The sequence below is a fragment of the Orcinus orca genome, chromosome 4 (genome assembly GCF_937001465.1).
Source record: "Orcinus orca chromosome 4, mOrcOrc1.1, whole genome shotgun sequence".
Taxonomy (NCBI): Eukaryota; Metazoa; Chordata; class Mammalia; order Artiodactyla; family Delphinidae; genus Orcinus; species Orcinus orca.
Window position 1 is genome coordinate 34,323,194 of NC_064562.1, and position 18,308 is coordinate 34,341,501.

At 40.4% G+C, this 18,308-nt stretch overlaps 1 protein-coding gene across 9 annotated transcripts in view; it reads left to right on the plus strand.

Moving 5' to 3' along the window:
• The window catches only part of TMEM131L (transmembrane 131 like), a 159,652-nt gene that overhangs the window by 97,848 nt on the left and 43,496 nt on the right, over positions 1-18,308 (plus strand). For all 9 annotated transcript variants that reach the window (XM_049709058.1, XM_033403554.2, XM_033403574.2 and 6 more), the window contains 9 exons: positions 2,704-2,781; positions 2,981-3,134; positions 4,740-4,798; positions 5,106-5,214; positions 6,830-6,920; positions 7,433-7,586; positions 8,146-8,316; positions 9,631-9,700; positions 10,784-10,901. In XM_049709058.1, the coding sequence (XP_049565015.1) occupies positions 2,704-2,781; positions 2,981-3,134; positions 4,740-4,798; positions 5,106-5,214; positions 6,830-6,920; positions 7,433-7,586; positions 8,146-8,316; positions 9,631-9,700; positions 10,784-10,901 (1,004 nt within the window). The remainder of the gene's footprint in view (positions 1-2,703; positions 2,782-2,980; positions 3,135-4,739; positions 4,799-5,105; positions 5,215-6,829; positions 6,921-7,432; positions 7,587-8,145; positions 8,317-9,630; positions 9,701-10,783; positions 10,902-18,308) is intronic.

An 18,308-nucleotide genomic window follows, 5' to 3' on the forward strand; every position in this document is an offset into this window, starting at 1 on the left:
TTCTTTTGGGAGAGAAAGACACGAACATTTAAATTTCTCTTTGAGAAAACTCGGCATGCTTCAAGGGCCGTTTGGAGGTGTGGGAACTCCCCCTGGTGGGAGTCTGAAATAGGTTGTACAGCAAACGAAACAATGTTGCAGTTTACTTTTGTTATGTTTTCAGCTAACAGAAGAATCTTACTTAACATGGTAAATTATAAATTCATTCGTAGTAAATTATAAATTTGTCACCAAGAATGACAAAATACTGGGCTTTAAATCACATCAAATCACTGTGCAGATAGGATTTTTAATCATGTTCAAAGTCATAATTTTGAACTTTAACATAATTTCAACATGTGAAGGAATATTTTAGGCAAGAAAATTGCCTTGTCAGGTTAAGACCTATAGTTAAATTGTTGGTAGGCTGGATTTGGCCTACCGGCATAGCGAGTTGACCCCTGATCCTTCAGGTGTTTGTTAGGAATAAAGGGAAGTGAACAGATCCAGGGGCTGCTGAGGAGGTCCAGTCAGCACACCTGGGGTCTGGGTCTGTTTGCTGGAGCTGAGTGAGGGAGGTGAAGTGAGGTTGGTTTCCAGGTTTCTGGCTTAAACCACTTTACGAGTAACGAGACCCACAGCAAGGACCTGGCTCTCTGGGCGTGGGTGAGGATTCAGAGGGGCGCCCAGCCGCTGGTTCCCTGTGTGGGTGTGCGGAGAGGCCTGCGCTGCTGAGATGAACGTGGGGGGCTTCAGCGTGTCGCAGACCCCCCGCGGGAGAGAGGGAAGGGGGCCGAGGTGGAATCTGGAGTGACTAACAGCTGGTGCCCGAGGAGGAACAGCCAGCGAAGCAGGAGCCTAAGAGGACGGAGGAACACCGAGAGAAGGCGACATGGCAGAGAAGTGTTGGGCCAAAGAGGTTTCTATCAGGTTTGGATACGAGGGGGTCACTTATAACTTTGATTAACGCAGCTTCAGGGAGTAGTGGGCTTTCTTTGTGTATGTCTTTAATGTGGGACCTGCTCACAGAAAAACATATTCGAAGATCTAGCTCTTCTTTAAGATTTGAGGTTCAGTTTACAGGTGGTATTACTCTAAGTCTAACTGATACTAGCAATTACTTTTTTTTTTTAAACGTTTCTTTTTTAAAAAATTATTTATTTATTTATTTATTTATTTTTGGCTGTGTTGGGTCTTTGTTGCTGCACGCGGGCTTTCTCTAGTTGTGAGCAGGGGCTACTCTTCGTTGCTGCACGCGCGCCTCTTATTGCAGAGCACGGGCTCTAGGTGCGCAGGCTTCAGTACTTGTGGCACGCGGCCTCAGTAGTTGTGGCTCATGGGCCCTAGAGCGCAGGCTCAGTAGTTCTGGCGCACGGGCTTAGTTGCTCCATGGCATGTGGGATCTTCCCGGACCAGGGATCGAACCTGTGTCCTCTGCGTTGGCAGGCAGATTCTTATCCACTGCGCCGCCAGGGAAACCTGCAATTACTTTGTAAAAGAGCCTTTGGTTAATGTTTGGTCCTATTTACAAGCTTGGTTAAACCCCCTAACTATTTTTTACTACACTTTAAAATGTAATGTGGAAAAAAAAAAAAAGTAATGTGCTCTGGTCCCTCGGCATCTGTGGGTGAATGGATCCAGGACCCCCCTTGGATACCACACTCCAAGGAGGCTCAAGTTCCTTCCGGTCTGCATCCATGGAACAGAGGATCAACTGTATTTTGTTCTTGTTTTGTACTTTAATTGCTGAATGACAATTGAAGTGGTTAAACATGTGTTTTTATATAATGTACTTAGGTAGTTCTTATAAATCTAACACATTAAACGTAATTGTGGTGATTCCACGTAAAACGAAAGTCAGCCGAGGATTTGGGGGATGCCTTCTTACCTTGCTGAGATTTTCGGGTGTTCCGACTGTGACTGCCAAGCCAAGTGCCTTGATTATAACCACTATGCGAGACACGTCACACTGAACAGAAGGGGAAATCTCACAGCGGAGATCCTTTAGACTCACGTGCTGCACTACCTGACTTCTCTGTGTATTCGCCGTCTGCTGCCCCCGCCCTCCCACCCAAATGGCCGTATCCCTGGATTGACTTTGCATTTCTTTGTCTTCACAATATGTCGATATCATCCCATGTGGCTGTTAAGATCTTTGAACTTTATGAAATTCTGCAGTCTTTTCGTATACTTTTGTCTCTTCCATCCACGTCTCTTCCACACGTGAAAAATGATAGCCGGTTGAATTTGGGGCATCTCCTGTGGTTTTCTCATAGCGTCTAAGCTCACTCTGCAGATGGGAGGCAGACATCAGAACCGTTGATTGGCTCTTACTGGGTGAACCTACTTTAAAATAAGAGCAAACTCCTACGTTGGAACAAAATATTTGAAAAGTATAAGAAATGCCAAACGACAGTGTTCCTGTGTATATTTAGAACATATTTATCTGCTTATTGCCATAATAGGAATTTTCATGTTGCCCAAGGGAGAGCTTATGATTTCCATTAGATGTAAGCTCAGTGACAGAAAAGATTTTTCTCTGTTTTATTCACTATTGTATTTCCAGTAAATTGAATTTTACCTAGCATTTAGCAGACGTTCAAATATGTGGTGAATGAATGAAGAAATGTCCTTTCTGAATAAATGATAGATTGTTTATTACTGACAGTAGATTGTGCCTTTTGCTTCCTTTTAATTTCTTTCTCCCCTTTTTTCTGCTTTTAGGCAGAAACCACTAACACTAGCCTCTTGCAAGTGCAACTGGAATGCAGTTTACATAATAAAGTGTGTCAGCAACTAAAGGTAAAATAAAAAATTTAGTGTTTTCTTCCTGCCTTCCTTCCTGCCTCTTTGCTTAGAAATAAAAAATAAAACAGCATGTTCTGTTCTCAGAAATGCACATGCCCTTACCTTAAGTGTTTTTTTCCCTGTGAAGTTCAAAACGAAAAAATTCAGATGATATTTTTGAGTTTTTCCTTTTTCTCCATCCCTCCGATCTCAGAGTTGCTATGTGGAATCAGATGATGTTTTACGGCTACAAATGAGCATAATTGTAACAATGGAAAACGCCTCGAAAGAATTTGAAGAAAACACACAAGATTTGTTAGATCATCTCTCTATTATTTATGTAGCTACAGATAAATCTGAGACCTCAGGTAAGGTGGAATCTTTAAACTTTTCTGTTACAACATATTTTGATTAACCTGTGTCATCATTCTGTATCATTTACTTATAGATCGTATCATTGCAATCCAAGACAGAGAGCCTTTGCTTTCATTATTAGCACAGTGTAGTAGTAACTGGTTCTCAATCTGCACCCGCTAGTAAGGCTGTATTATTTTGGGGTAAATTAAGTGGCAACGGACTTCCCTGGTGGCGCAGTGGTTAAGAATCTGCCTGCCAGTGCAGGGGACACGGGTTTGAGCCCTGGTCCGGGAAGATCCCACGTGCCACGGAGTAACTAAGCCTGTGTGCCACAGGCTGAGCCTGCGTGCCACACCTAATGAAGCCCGTGCACCTAGAGCCCATACTTTGCGACAAGAGAAGCCACCGCGGTGAGAAGCCCATGCACCGCAACGAAGAGTAGCCCCCACTAACTGCAACTAGAGAAAGCCCGCGTGCAGCAACAAAATAAATAAACAAACAAACAAATAAATAAATAATAAATTAAGTGGCAACGGCAAACCATTCTGTGTTTCCCTGGGAAGAATTTTTCTTGGCGTTCTGAAGATAGTAAACTAATTAAATGGGCACGACAATCTAATATAAATATTCACGAAGTATTTGAAGTCTTGTGTCTCTTGTTTCTGTTTTACTGATTTGCAGAAGCTCAGTTGACCAAATCATGCTGTTTATATTTCTAATAGTTGGTTGTCTGCTGCTTATTCCTGGATGCCTGGTCAGTAAGAGTAGTGTGAGTTTCAGTGTTCATTTCTATGAACTTTATCTTTGAAATTGTGTGTCCTACTTACCAAAAATAACCTAGTTTATCAGTTTAAGTTTCTGAGAGATTTTGTAGGAGACACGTATGATCCATGTGATTTATCATGTAGGGTTTGCTCTTATCCATTGGTTATCAAGACTGTTCTGGTAAGTGAGAGTGTGTGTGTATGTACACACATATACACATTCAGAGAAAGAAATGGTACCAAAATATAGTTTTAAATTGGCAGTCTTAATTGTTGGTCAAACATTGTTTACTTTCCAGTCCTCAGAATTGGCTGTAGTAGACATGGGTCAGCAGGAGAGCTTTCCTGTCCTTGGGTTCATAGTTTCTGGTGATTCCCAGAATGGCCAGGTAGACATCAGTGTAGAAAAGACTCGTGTCCCATGGGGAGCACTTCTGTTGGTGAGGATTAAAGGGAAGCCTGCATTTTGAGATCCAGGGTTTTATTTTTCCCAAGTGTGGTTGTCAAATAAGGAAATGAGGAGCTGTCTAATCAATAGGAGACCTTAACTTTATTTGAAGCTGTCCAGTTGGTTAGTTTCATCCAGGGGAGTAGTACTATGACCCTAAACTCAGACTTTTTCCACTGGTAGCTCATCATTTAGAGAACCTGTGTTGACAGGTCAATCTTTTTGCCAAGGTCCTTTTTCTTGTGACTTAATCAACAGAAAATAGCTCCTCACTTCAATTTTGTTGAAAAGTGAGTTACATTTTTTTATAGAGATGTGTAATGTGATGGTTTAACTACTATATTAAGGTGTGAGGATGAGATGGCCCTTTCTTCTAACCTCATTGCACTGATTCTTTTGGACAGATGATTCGGCAGTGAACATGTATATACTGCATTCAGGAAACAGCCTTCTATGGATACAGGTAATTGTAAATACTTTCATAAAGTGTAGTTTAAACTTACAAGTGTGTATTTAATTGCAGAACGTGAAGATTTTGGAGAAAACACTTGTCTCTATTATTTTTTGCTTTCATTTAAACCCATTCTCCCTTGCTCGAGCCCATATTTGGACGAAGGTTGTCAGCACCCCTTCGTACCATCACAGGCACATCTGCTGAGCAGTTGTTCTGTATGCCAGTCTGAGCTACTTAGTCATTTTAACAGGGTTGATTCAAACTGGATCAGTCTTCTCCAGCTAAGAGCAGTACTGTGGATTGTTTTTTGTTACAGGATGTACATCATTTCTCACAGAGAGATGCCCTGTCTCTGCAGTTTGAACCAGTACTCCTACCTACTTCCACAACAAACTTTACAAAAATTGCCTCTTTTACTTGCAAAGGTACGGATTTTAAAAATATTGGAGATTGTCTTTTTATTTTCATTATCCAGTTGTTAATGCCTGCAGTTCTTTCTGTGAAATGACTCACAACTACAGCGTAGGCAAGTCTTTAGGAAGTGAATGGGCTCGGTTTCAATTCCACAGACTTAACAGTTATAAGAGGTAGCGTGATGGAAGAAGTGATGGTGATGCTGCTTTTATTCTGCCCCATGTGCAGGATTTTGAGTTTATAGATCGTAATTCAGTTGGTGATTTGAAAGACCAGGTTGTATATGAGTCTGATGGACATACTGCTTTCACAGAGAGGTTGAGCTGCCCCAGGTTTGTTTCTTTGTGTAGAAATCAATGCAGAATGTCTAGCGAGTATAAACCTAATCCTATCTTCAGGGTCTTACTTATAGTTCAAAAGATTTCTGTAAAGAAATGCATTTTAAACATAAGAAAACAAGCACCACCTCACTTACACTGAAAGAAATGTTAACTTAAAGCAATACATGAGGTATAATTTATGACTTAGATCTATGAAGGTCAAACAGAATGTTAATATTCTGTGTTGGTAATGATTAGGAAGAAAAAAAACCTCATATTTTTGACATGGGTATAAATTGATGCAGCCTTTTTGGGAGGGAAAATTGGCAGTCTCTGTGAAAATTGAAGATGTGCCTATGTGCTCTCTGATCCTTAATTCTACTTCTAGAAGGTTATCTAGAGATACACTTTAGATGTTCAAAACTGTAACATAGGAATATGCATTGTTTGCGGCAGCATAACAGTTTAAGCCTCCACTGACAGAGAATTGTAGTTCATCCCCGGGGGCGGGGGGGCTAGCGTCTGCAGGTGTTAAGAAGCATACGTGGGCGTGCAGTATCAGCAGTGTCGTTCTTCTAAGGGTATCTGTGTATTTGTATATGTTAGAGCACCTGGAAGGATGCTTGGGAGTCTGTTGGCAGTTGTTTCCTTTGTCTAAGGTAATGGGGAAGTCAGGGGGAAAGGTAGACTTTTATTTTCACATCTTTTTGTTAGTGTTTGAAGTTTGGGGGGAACCATATATATAGCTAAAAGAAAAAAAAGAGTTGGGTATTAGTATCAGAGTCAAGAATTCAGTACCAGTGTTTTGATGTCCTGCCATGGCTCAAGGAATACTTGAAAGTGATTTGATACCTCAGAAGTGTTTTGCAGCGCGGGCCCACTTTGGCTGTGATCTCCTCCGTGCTCTCAGGTTGAGCTGCTCCTTTCTCACTCACACCTCTACCACGCCTCTTCACTGTTCACTTTTGTCATCTCTGCAGACCTAAGGACTTGCCTCTTACTTAAGATCTTTGTAAAAGGAGAGCCACAAAGCGTTGACTGTGTTCCCCCCGCTCCCCCCGCCAAAGAAGAAATGAGAGGTTGCTTTAGGAAAGAGGGGTGGGTAGGTAGACACCACGTTCTCCGTAACTTCCTGGGCACGCAGCCAGGAAGGCGGAAAGATAGTGTTCAAGAAAGGATTTTATTGGAGCCAGAAGAGTGAAGGAACTAAAACATTACAAATAAAACATTTATCTTGTTTTTGTTTGGGCATAATGAAAGAAAAGATTCTGATACTTCACATTTATTTCCTCCTACCTCTAAACAGCTCCATCCTGTGACAGTGGGATGAGAGAAGACAGGAAGAAAAAAAACACTCCGACACTAAAAGCGTGCCTCTCCTCTCCTGTGTCTCAAGGGTGGGTGAATTTCGCTTTCTCTGGTATTGAGCGGTTCCCCTCCACCCCCTCCATCTAGAGATGATTTAAAAATATAACGGAGACTTGCATGATTCTGTCTCTGGACTTGCCTTCCCTACATTAGCACAGCTAGTAGGAAGGAAAGGGTGGTTTGCAGGATGGGAGGGAAGAAGCTGAATGACGGAGGTTGTGGATCAGATCCAGGCCAGGCGGCCACATGTGGGAGAAGGCAGAAGTACTCCTGCACAGTTTCTGAGTTACATTTGGGTCCTGGTTTTGCCTGGTGGCCTCTGTGAGCCATCCTGGTCCTGGCTCCATTGCACCCTCTGGCCTTCAGATGCTCCACTCGTGGGCAGGAAGGTTGAAGAAGACAACTTGTCTGGTCCTTGCCAGTACTTACATTTGTTCTCTGACATGTTATGTGGCTACTATTTTTGCAGTTAGAGGCTCATTCGCACGCTAACAGCTGTTGTACACACAGGGCTGATGGCATGCATGTCCTGTGTTCACAGGTATTTTCGAATGGACTCTTCTGCCACCCAGTTTCACATAGAGACTCATGAGAACACATCGGGGCTTTGGTCAATGTGGTACCTCAACCATTTTGACCGTGGTGTTGTATTGAATGATGTGTTTGTTTCCAAGGAGACCAAGCGTGTTTTAAAGGTACACATGGTATTTTTATCCAAGTTTAGCCTATTTTAAGATTTGTTTAGTGTCAAATACTATGAAACTGATATTTACAGAATCTTACTTTCACTTATGAATTTTAAAGCAAGTGTTTCTTTTAACGTTTTCAGAATTACATTTAGGCTCTCTTTATTTTTTTCAAACTATTGTTCAAGGAGCTCAAAGGGACCAGGATACATCTTTTAGAGATATTTACTGTTACCATTATTTAAAAATATTATAAATTATAATTTATTCTAAAAAGATTATATTTAGTAAAAAGAAGCCTGGTTCATGATACAATACTAGGTTTTTGTAAAAGACTGCCTATGAACATTTCAAGATTACTTTTGTGAAATTTAAAAACAGTTGCATGCTAAATATTAAGTGAAACCTATCATTTATATAAAAATATTTCAATATTGGACCTGGAAATAACTGAGTAAAATTGTATTTCTCAAAGTATAGAAGAACTTTAGTATCACACATTATAATGATTTTAATCATAATTAGCGTTAGTTAGGAAAGTAATTTCTCTTACTTCTTTTCTTTTTAGATTCTGAATTTCACTGGCCCTTTATTTCTACCTCCAGGCTGTTGGAAAATATTTTCTTTGAAACTTGCCGTTAAAGACTTTGCCATAAATCTATTCACCCGTGTATTTTTGACTACAAACGTAGGTGCTGTTTTTGCAGTACCTCTACAGATTTACTTGGCGCCGACCAAGGTATTGTTTACACAGTACATATGTGTTATAATTTTTGTAATAATTATTGTTTCTTTTTATTAACTTATCTTACGGTGCTTGGACTTTATTGACCGAGTTGAGCTCATGTTTTTTAAGGCTGCCTAAGAAATTGAAGGATATTATCTGGCCAGTCTTAGATGATAAATTGTTCAGATACAGAAATCTTTATTTGAAAAGAGTTTCTATTTCTCATAAAGTGATATGAGGTAATTTTCAAATGAAATAAGGCATTACAGGTCGATAGATCTCATTTTCACTTATTTCCAAAATGTATGGAGCAAGGAATATGTGCTTGCTGTAGCAAACACAGTTGAGCTTTTAGGACATACTTGCAATGACTTCAAATAAACTAAATCATTAAATGTTTTATTTAGACCTCTGGTAACTGGCTCCCAGCTGCTCATAATCCTTGAATTTCCTTAGCGGGCCAAATCTAAAGCCTGAAAGGGTTCACAATTAAGAAAATGCTTTCTAAAATCTGGGTAAATTGTATTTAATTTAGATCTTATCTTAAACATGCCTCATTTTTTCTTAATGTTTATTTCTTTTCATTTAGTTACTGTTATTGCTTCTTTTTGATCCAAGCTCTTCTGTATAATGCTGGGTTCTAATTTTCCACTATGAGACATTCATGCAACCATCTTTATGATTTTTCTCACTTACTAGCGTTGGTGTTTCATAGATAGAAGTGCCTCATGTTTAGCTAAAAGCTTAAAGATAGGGCTTCTAAAATTACGCTAAACAAAATATAAGGTTAATTTCATTCATCCATATTTTGAGCAGGGGAGGTTTCTTGGAAATTTCCTTTTCCCATCAAAGGATGCATACTGGAAGCGTGACTGGGAGGGAGCAGGCAGGCTGCAGGAATGTGTGGAAGCAGCAGGTCTGCTTGCCGAGCCTAGGAAGTGCGACATTCATTTAAATGTCCTGAGTAGCTTAGGAGTTACTATGGATTAGAGTACAGTTTGTTACAAACCCTACTAAGAATGTCCTGAGACTAATTTAATCCTGACTTCAGAAGGCAGCTTGGTGTCTGTCAGGCCCAAGGGGTGTGTGTCACTGTGGGCACTGATTATTGCACAGAATCCACTGTAGTGACCCTGCCTGTATAGACAGTTAGAGTTCTCATTCAAGGAGAAAGGAAGCCAAGAAACCCCTTTCTAGCAGTTTGGCTTCTGGACAAAGGGAAGTTTGCTGAGGTGGAGGCCAACGTCTGCTACGCATTTGAGTGCATTAGGATTTTTGTGTTTAGTGTTGTGTTGTAAGTTATTCATATATTACTTTTCAATCTAGGAAGGGAGTCTGGGTTTTGAAGTGATAGCACATTGTGGCATGCATTATTTCATGGGAAAATCAAAAGCGGGTAAGTATTTTGCCTTAGGCTTTTTGTAGAACTCTAGTTTGGGATTGGGTGGGAAGTAGTGAGGAAAATTCGTATTTGTAGATGGAATAATTAGTCCTATTAACGTCATTGCATCATATTCTGTTCTTTAAGAGCATGATCATTAATAGAACGACTTGAAATTGTTAAGAATCCTCCAAAAACATCCGAGTGCTTGTGTAATTAAAGCCCCCTTAAGTCTTAGCCTCTACTTTTGTAAGGGATTTTTTTCAGACACGTTATTTGATCATCATAGCAACCTCGTTGCCAGGAACAATTGGAAGATTCTGGTTCTTTTATAAAAGGGCTGACTAGAAGTTAGTAAAAAAATAATTTGGAATTGTGTTTGAAGACTCTAGTACAGGAGCATAAACATCGCATAGGGAGCGCTAGTTGCTGTCTGAGCCTGAGGGCCAGAGTGTTGACAGAGAAAGCTGTTCCTGGTTTTCTTCCTGCTTTTTGACTTATTAAAATATGTAGTCTAAGGACAGTGTTATAGCACAGAGATTTCCTTTGGGAGATTCCCACTTTTCCGCCCTGATAATGCTCTTTAGCACAGACAAGACAGAACAGATAAGTAGAGAGGGCAAGGTGAGCCGGAGACCAGCTTACAAATGTAAACACGCACCTTCTCTAGACTGAGCCCTGCTCTGGGCTCTCTTCTGAGGCTTGCTGTTTGCGCGTCAGCATTCTGCCTAATAACCCGGCTTAGATGATGACTAGCACTTACGTGGAAGCAGTTTAGCCTTTTAGGTATAAAGCTGTTAAACATGGTCCGAGTATGATTTTTAACTTGTTTCAGACTGTATTCATGAGCCATGTGTCTTTTATGTTATTACCTTCACATAATTCGATTTAGTTTCGTTTTATACGTTTCTTTGATTTGATATATCATTTGCCATTGAGTTAGAGGGACTTTTAGTAGAGCAATCCGAGGACAGGGGGGCATTGATCACTTTACCGTCCTCTCAGTTTGAGAAGTTTTAACCCTCAGCCCTTGGCATTATTTACTAAGTGAATTGTGTTTTCCGTACATCTAAATAGTACATCTGATTTAACTTGTAGAAAATCCTAACTGGGAAGGGAGCCTTTCTCTGGATTGGTCTACCTGGGATGTGGATTCCGAACTTGCAAATACACTGTATGAAAGATGGAAGAAATTAAAAAATGGTGACGTCTGCAAGTATGTTTTCACCTCTCTTTGTTCAGCACTGGGGAGACATTGTGACATAATACTTTATTGAAATTTCAACACCGAATTTTTAATATCTAGCCTTTTATTTTGACAAATTTCAAACCTCAGAAGATTTGAAAAGTATAGTATGGTAAATATTCAAATATTCCCAATCAATCTAGACTCACTAGTTGTTTACATTTTTACCACTTTTGCTTTTTTCTCTCTCTCTACGTCTGTATCTATGTGCACATACATACATTTTCTTTTTGCTGAGTCATTTGAAAGTAAGCTGTAGACATCATGATACTTCAACCCTCAGTACTTTATTAGGAAAGACATTCTTTTCGAAGGAGAACGTTCTCCACCATATAACTACACTGCCATTACATACCCAGCAAACTTAACACTGATGCAATTATGTGAGCTGATATACCGTCTAGATTCACATTTCCCTAGTTGACCCCAAAATATCCATTATAGCTGTCTTTTTCTTTTTCCTTTTTTTTTTTTTAACATCTTTATTGGAGTATAATTGCTTTACAATGTTGTGTTAGTTTCTGCCGTAGAACAAAATGAATCAGCTATATGTATACATATATCCTCATATCCCCTCCCTCTTGCATCTCCCTCCCACCCTCCCTATCCCACCCCTCTAAGTGGTCACAGAGCACCGAGCTGATCTCCCTGTGCTATGCAGCTGCTTCCTACTAGATATCTGTTTTACCTTTGGTGGTGTATATATGTCCATGCCACTCTCTCATTTCGTCCCAGCTTACCCTTCTCCCTCCCCGTGTCCTCAAATCCATTCTCTTTGTCTGCGTCTTTATTTCTGTCCCACCCCTGGGTTCTTCGGAATCTTTTTTATGTTTTTTAGATTCCATATATATGTGTTAGCATATGGTATTTGTTTTTCTCTTTCTGACTTACTTCACTCTGTAAGACAGACTCTAGGTCCATCCACCTCACTACAAATAACTCAATTTCATTTCTTTTTATGGCTGAGTCATATTCCATTGTATATATGTGCCACATCTTCTTTATCCATTCATCTGTCGATGGATACTCAGGTTGCTTCCATGTCCTGGCTATTGTAAATAGTGCTGCAATGAACATTGAGGTGCATGTGTCTTTTTGAATTATGGTTTTCTCAGGGTATATGCCCAGTAGTGGGATTGCTGGGTCATACGGTAGTTCTATTTTTAGTTTTTGAAGGAACCTCCATACTGTTCTCCATAGTGGCTGTATCAATTTACATTCCCACCAACAGTGCAAGAGGGTTCCCTTTTCTCCACACCCTCTCCAGCATTTCTTGATTGTAGATTTTTTGATGATGGCCATTCTGACTGGTGTGAGGTGATACCTCATTGTAGTTCTGATTTGCATTTCTCTAATGATTAGTGATGTTGAGCATCCTTTCATGTGTTTGTTTGCAATCTGTATATCTTCTTTGGAGAAATGTCTATTTAGATCTTCTGCCCATTTTTGGATTGGGTTGTGTGTTTTTTTGATATTGAGCTGCATGAGCTGCTTATATATTTTGGAGATTAACCCTTTGTCAGTTGCTTTGTTTGCAAATATTTTCTCCCATTCTGAGGGATGTCTTTTGGTCTTGTTTATGGTTTCCTTTGCTGTGCAAAAGCTTTTAAGCTTCATTAGGTCCCATTTGTTTATTTTTGTTTTTATTTCCATTTCTCTAGGATGTGGGTCAAAAGGATCTAACTGTGATTTGTCATAGAGTGTTCTGCCTATGTTTTCCTCTAAGAGTTTGATAGTTTCTGGCCTTACATTTAGGTCTTTAATCCATTTTGAGTTTATTTTTGTGTACGGTGTTAGGGAGTGTTCTAATTTCATTCTTTTACATGTAGCTGTCCAGTTTTCCCAGCACCACTTACTGAACAGGCTGTTTTTTCTCCATTGCATATTCTTGCCTCCTTTATCAAAGATAAGGTGACCATATGTGCGTGGGTTTATCTCTGGTCTTTCTATCCTGTTCCATTGACCTATATTTCTGTTTTTGTGCCCGTACCATACTGTCTTGATTACTGTAGCTTTGTAGTATAGTCTGAAGTCAGGGCACCTGATTCCTCCAGCTCCGTTTTTCTTTCTCAAGATTGCTTTAGCTCTTTGGGGCCTTTTGTGTTTCCATACGAACTGTGAAATTTTTTGTTCTAGTTCTGTGAAAAATGCCATTGGTAGTTTGATAGGGTTTGCATTGAATCTGTAGATTGCTTTGGGTAGTATAATCATTTTCACAGTGTTGATTCTTCCAATCCAGGAACATGGTATATCTCTCCATCTGTTTGTATCGGCTTTAATTTCTTTCATCAGTGTCTTATAGTTTTCTGCATACAGGTCTTTTGTCTCCTTAGGTAGGTTTATTCCTAGATATTTTATTCTTTTTGTTGCAGAGGTAAATGGGAGTGTTTCCTTAATTTCTTTTTCATATTTTCCATCATTACTGTATAGGAATGCAAGAAATTTCTATGCACTAATTTTGTATCCTGCTACTTTACCAAATTCATTGAGTAGCTCTAGTAGTTTTCTGGTAGCATCTTTAGGATTCTGTAGTATAGTATCATGTCATCTGCAGACAGTGACAGTTTTACTTCTTCTTTTCAGATTTGGATTCCTTTTATTTCTTTTTTTTCTCTGATTGCTATGGCTAAAACTTCCAATACTATGTTGAATAATAACGGTGAGAGTAGGCAACCTTGTCTTGTTCCTGATCTTAGAGGAAATGGTTTCAGTTTTTCACCACTGAGAACAATGTTGGTTGTGGGTTTGTCAAATATGGCCTTTATTATGTTGAAGTAGGTTCCCTCTATGCCTACTTTCTGTAGAGTTTTTTTTTTATCATAAATAGGTGTTGAATTTTGTCAAAAGCTTTTTCTGCATCTATTGAGATTATCATATAGTTTTTATCCTTCAGTTTCTTAATTTGGTGTATCTCATTGATTGATTTGCATATATTGAAGAATCCTTGCATTCCTGGGATAAACCCCACTTGATCATGGTGTATGATCCTTTTAATGTGCTGTTGGATTCTGTTTGCTAGTATTTTGTTGAGGGTTTTTGCATCAGTGTTCATCAGTGATACTGGCCTGTAGTTTTCTCTTTTTGTGACATCTTTGTGTGGTTTCAGTATCAGGGTCATGGTGGCCTCGTAGAATGAGTTTGGGAGTGTTCCTCCCTCTGCTATATTTTGGAAAAGTTTGAGAAGGATAGGTGTTATTAGCTCTTCTCTAAATGTTTGATAGAATTCGCCTGTGAAGCCGTCTGGTCTTAGGCTTTTGTTTGTTGGAAGATTTTTAATCACAGTTTCAATTTCAGTGCTTGTGATTGGTCTGTTTATATTTTCTATTCCTTCCTGGTTCAGTCTCGGAAGGTTGTGCTTTTCTAAGAATTTTTCCATTTCTTCCAGGTTGTCCATTTTATTGGCATAGAGTTGCTTGTGATCCTTTGTATTTCTGCAGAATCAGTTGTTACTTCTCTTTTTTCATTTCTAATTCTGTTTAATTGAATTTTCTCCCTTTTTTTCTTGATGAGTCTGGCTAATAATTGCTTATCAATTTTGTTTATCTTCTCAAAGCACCAGCTTTTAGTTTTATTGATCTTTACTATCATTTCCTTCATTTCTTTTTCATTTATTTCTGATCTGATCTTTATGATTTCTTTCCTTCTGCTGACTTTGGGTTTTTTTGGTTCTTTCTCTAATTGCTTTAGCTGTAAGTGTAGGTTGTTTGAGATTTTTCTTATTTCTTGAGGTAGGATTGTATTGCTATAAACTTCCCCCTTAGAACTGCTTTTGCTGCATCCCATAGGTTTTGGGTCATTGTGTTTTCAATGTCATTTGTTTCTAGGTATTTTTCTATTTCTCTTTGATTTCTTCAGTGATCTCTTGGTTATTTATTAGTGTATTGTTTAGCCTCCATGTGTTTGTATTTTTAACAGTTTTTGTCCTGTAATTGATATCTAGTTTCATAGTATTGTGGTCAGAAAAGATACCTGTTACACTTTAAATTTTCTTAGATTTACCAAGGCTTGATTTGTGACACAAGATATAATCTATCCTGGAGAATGTTCCATGAGCACTTGAGAAGAAAGTGTAGTATATATTTTTTGAATGGAATGTCCTATAAATATCAAGTCCATCTTGTTTAGTGTGTCATTTAAAGCTTGTGTTTCCTTATTTATTTTCATTGTGGATGATCTGTCCATTGGTGAAAGTGGGCTGTTAAGTCGCCTACTACGATTGTGTTACTGTTGATTTTCCCTTTTGTGGCTGTTAGCATTTGCCATATGTATTGAGGTGCTCCTATGTTGGGTGCATAAATATTTACAGTTGTTATATCTTTTTCTTGGATTGATCCCTTGATCACTATCTAGTGTCCTTCTTTGTCTCTTGTAATAGTCTTTATTTTAAAGTCTGTTTTGTCTGATACGAGAATTGCTACTCGAGCTTTCTTTTGCTTTCCATGTGCCTGGAATATCTTTTTCCAGCCCCTAACTTTCAGTCTTTATGTGTCCCTAGGTCTGAAGTGGGTGTCTTGTAGACAGCATATATACGGGTCTTGTTTTTGTATCCATTCAGCCAGTCTGTGTCTTTTGGTGGGAGCATTTAATCCATTTACATTTAAGGTAGTTATCGATATATATGTTCCTATTACCATTTTCTTAATTGTTTGTTATTGTAGGTCCTTTCCTTCTCTTGTGTTTCCTGCCTAGAGAAGTTCCTTTAGCATTTGTTGTAAAGCTGGTTTGGTGGTGCTGAATTCTCTTAGCTTTTGCTTGTCTGTAAAGGTTTTAATTTCTCCGTCCAATCTGAGTGAGATCCTTGTTGAGTAGAGTAATCTTGGTTGTAGGTTTTTTCCTTTCATCACTTTAGGTATGTGCTGACACCCCCAACTGGCTTGCAGAGTTTCTGCTGAAAGATCAGCTGTTAACCTTATGGGGATTCTTAGACCCTTTCTTTTTCTCTTCTTCTTCTGGGACCCCTGCAATTCGAATGTTAGTGCATTTAATGTTGTCGAGGAGGTCTCTGAGACTGTCCTCAGTACTTTTCTTTCTTTTTTCTTTATTCTGCTCTGCGGTAGTTATTTCCACTATTTTATCTTCCAGGTCACTTATCCATTCTTCTGCCTCCGTTATTCTGCTATTGATTCCTTCTAGAGTATTTTTAATTTCATTTATTGTGTTGTTCATCATTGTTTGCTCTTTAGTTCTTCTAGGTCCTTGTTAAATGTTTCTTGTATTTTCTCCATTCTGTTTCCAAGATTTTGGATCATCTTCACTATCATTATTCTGAATTCTTTTTCAGGTAGATTGCCTATTTCCTCTTCACTTGTTTGGTCTGGTGGGTTTTTACCTTGCTCCTTCATCTGCTGCATATTTCTCTGTCTTCTTATTTTGTTTAACTTACTGTGCTTGGGGTCTCCTTTTTGCAGGCTGCAGGTTTGTAGTTCCCATTGTTTCTGGTGTCTGCCCCCAGTGGGTGAGGTTGGTTCAGTGGGTTGTGTAGACTTCCTGGTGGAGGGGACTGGTGCCTGTGTTCTGGTGGGTGGGGCTGGATCTTGTCTTTCTGGTGGGCAGGACTGCGTCTGGTGGTGTATTTTGGGGTGTCTGTGAACTTAGTATGATTTTAGGCAGCCTCTCTGTGTTCCTATCTTACTAGTTGTTGACATGGGGCATCCAGCACTGGAGCTTGCTGGCCATTAGGTGGAGCTGGGTCTTAGCACTGAGACGGAGATCTCTGGGAGAGCTCATGCCAATTGATATTACATGGGTCCAGGAGGTCTCTGGTGGTCCAGTGTCCTGAACTTGGCTCTCCCACCTCAGAGGCTCAGGCTTGACACCAGGGCAGAGCACCAAGACCCTGTCAGCCACATGGCTCAGAAGAAAAGGGAGAAAAAAGAAAGAAAAGAATAAATAAATAATTTTAAAAATTATTAAAATAAAAAATAAAAATAATAAAAAGTAGAGAATAACCAAACCAATAAACAAATCCCCCAGTGTTAACAAGTGCTAAAAACTATAGTAAGATAAGCATAAAAATCAGAAACAAATCAGCTGCAGACTGCCAACCCCAACTCTACAATTGCTCGCGAAGTCCACTGCCTCAACTTTGGGATGATTCGTTGTCTATTCAGGTGTTCCACAGATGCAGGGTACATCAAGTTGATTGGGGGGATTTAATCCGCTGCTCCTGAGGCTGCTGGGAGAGATTTCCCTTTCTCTTCTTTGTTTGCACAACTCCTGGGGTTCAGCTTTGGTTTTGGCCCCGCCCCTGCTTATAGGTCACCCTCAGGCATCTGTTCCTGCCCAGACAGGATGGGGATAAAGCAGCGGCTGATTAGGGGGCTCTTGCTCATTCAGGCCGGGGGTGGGGAGGGAGGAGTATAGTAGTTATACTTCGAACATGGGATGAGCCTGCGGTGGTACAGGCTGACGTGACGTTGCAACAGCCTGAGGCGTACTGTGTGTTCTCCCAGGGAACTTATCTCTGGATCACGGGACCCTGGCAGTGGCGGGCTTCACAGGCTCCTGGCGGGGTGTGGATAGTGACCTGCACTTGCACACAGAATTTTTTGTGGCAGCAGCAGCAGTGTTAGCGGTTCATGCCCATCTCTAGGGTCCGAGCTGATAGCCACGGCTCATGCCCGTCTCTGGAGCTCGTTTAGGCGGTTACCTGAATCTCCTCTCCTCACGCACCCCCAAAACAATGGTCTCTTGCCTCTGAGGCAGGTCCAGACTTTTTCCTGGACTCCCTCCTGGCTACTTGTGGCACAGTAGCCCCCTTCAGGCTGTGTTCACGCAGCCAACCTCAGTCCTCTCCCTGGGATCTGACCGAAGCCGGAGCCTCAGCTCCCAGCCCCCATGTGCCCCGGCGGGTGAGCAGACAAGCGTCTCGAGCTGGTGAGTGCTGGTTGGTACCGATCCTCTGTGTGGGAATCTCTCCACTTTGCCCTCTGCACCCCTGTTGCTGCGCTCCCCTCCATGGCTCTGAAGCTTCCCCCCTGCCCACACCCCATCTCCGCCAGTGAAGGGGCTTCCTAGTGTGTGGAAACCTTTCCTCCTTCACAGCTCCCTCCCACTGGTGCAGGTCCCATCCCTATTCTTTTGTCTCTGTTTTTTCTTTTTTCTTTTGCCCTACCCAGGTACGTGGGGAGTTTCTTGCCTTTTGGGAGGTCTGAGGTCTTCTGCCAGCGTTCAGTAGGTGTTCTGTAGGAGCAGTTCCACGTGTAGATGTAGTTTTGATGTATTTGTGGGGAGGAAGGTGATCTCCACGTCCTACTCCTCTGCCATCTTGAAGGTCCCTCCTCTCTTTTTCCTTTTTTAAAATCCAGAGTCCATTCAAGGACCATGCATTGCATTTGGTTGTCATGTTTCCTTAATTTTCTTCAGACTAGTGTCTGC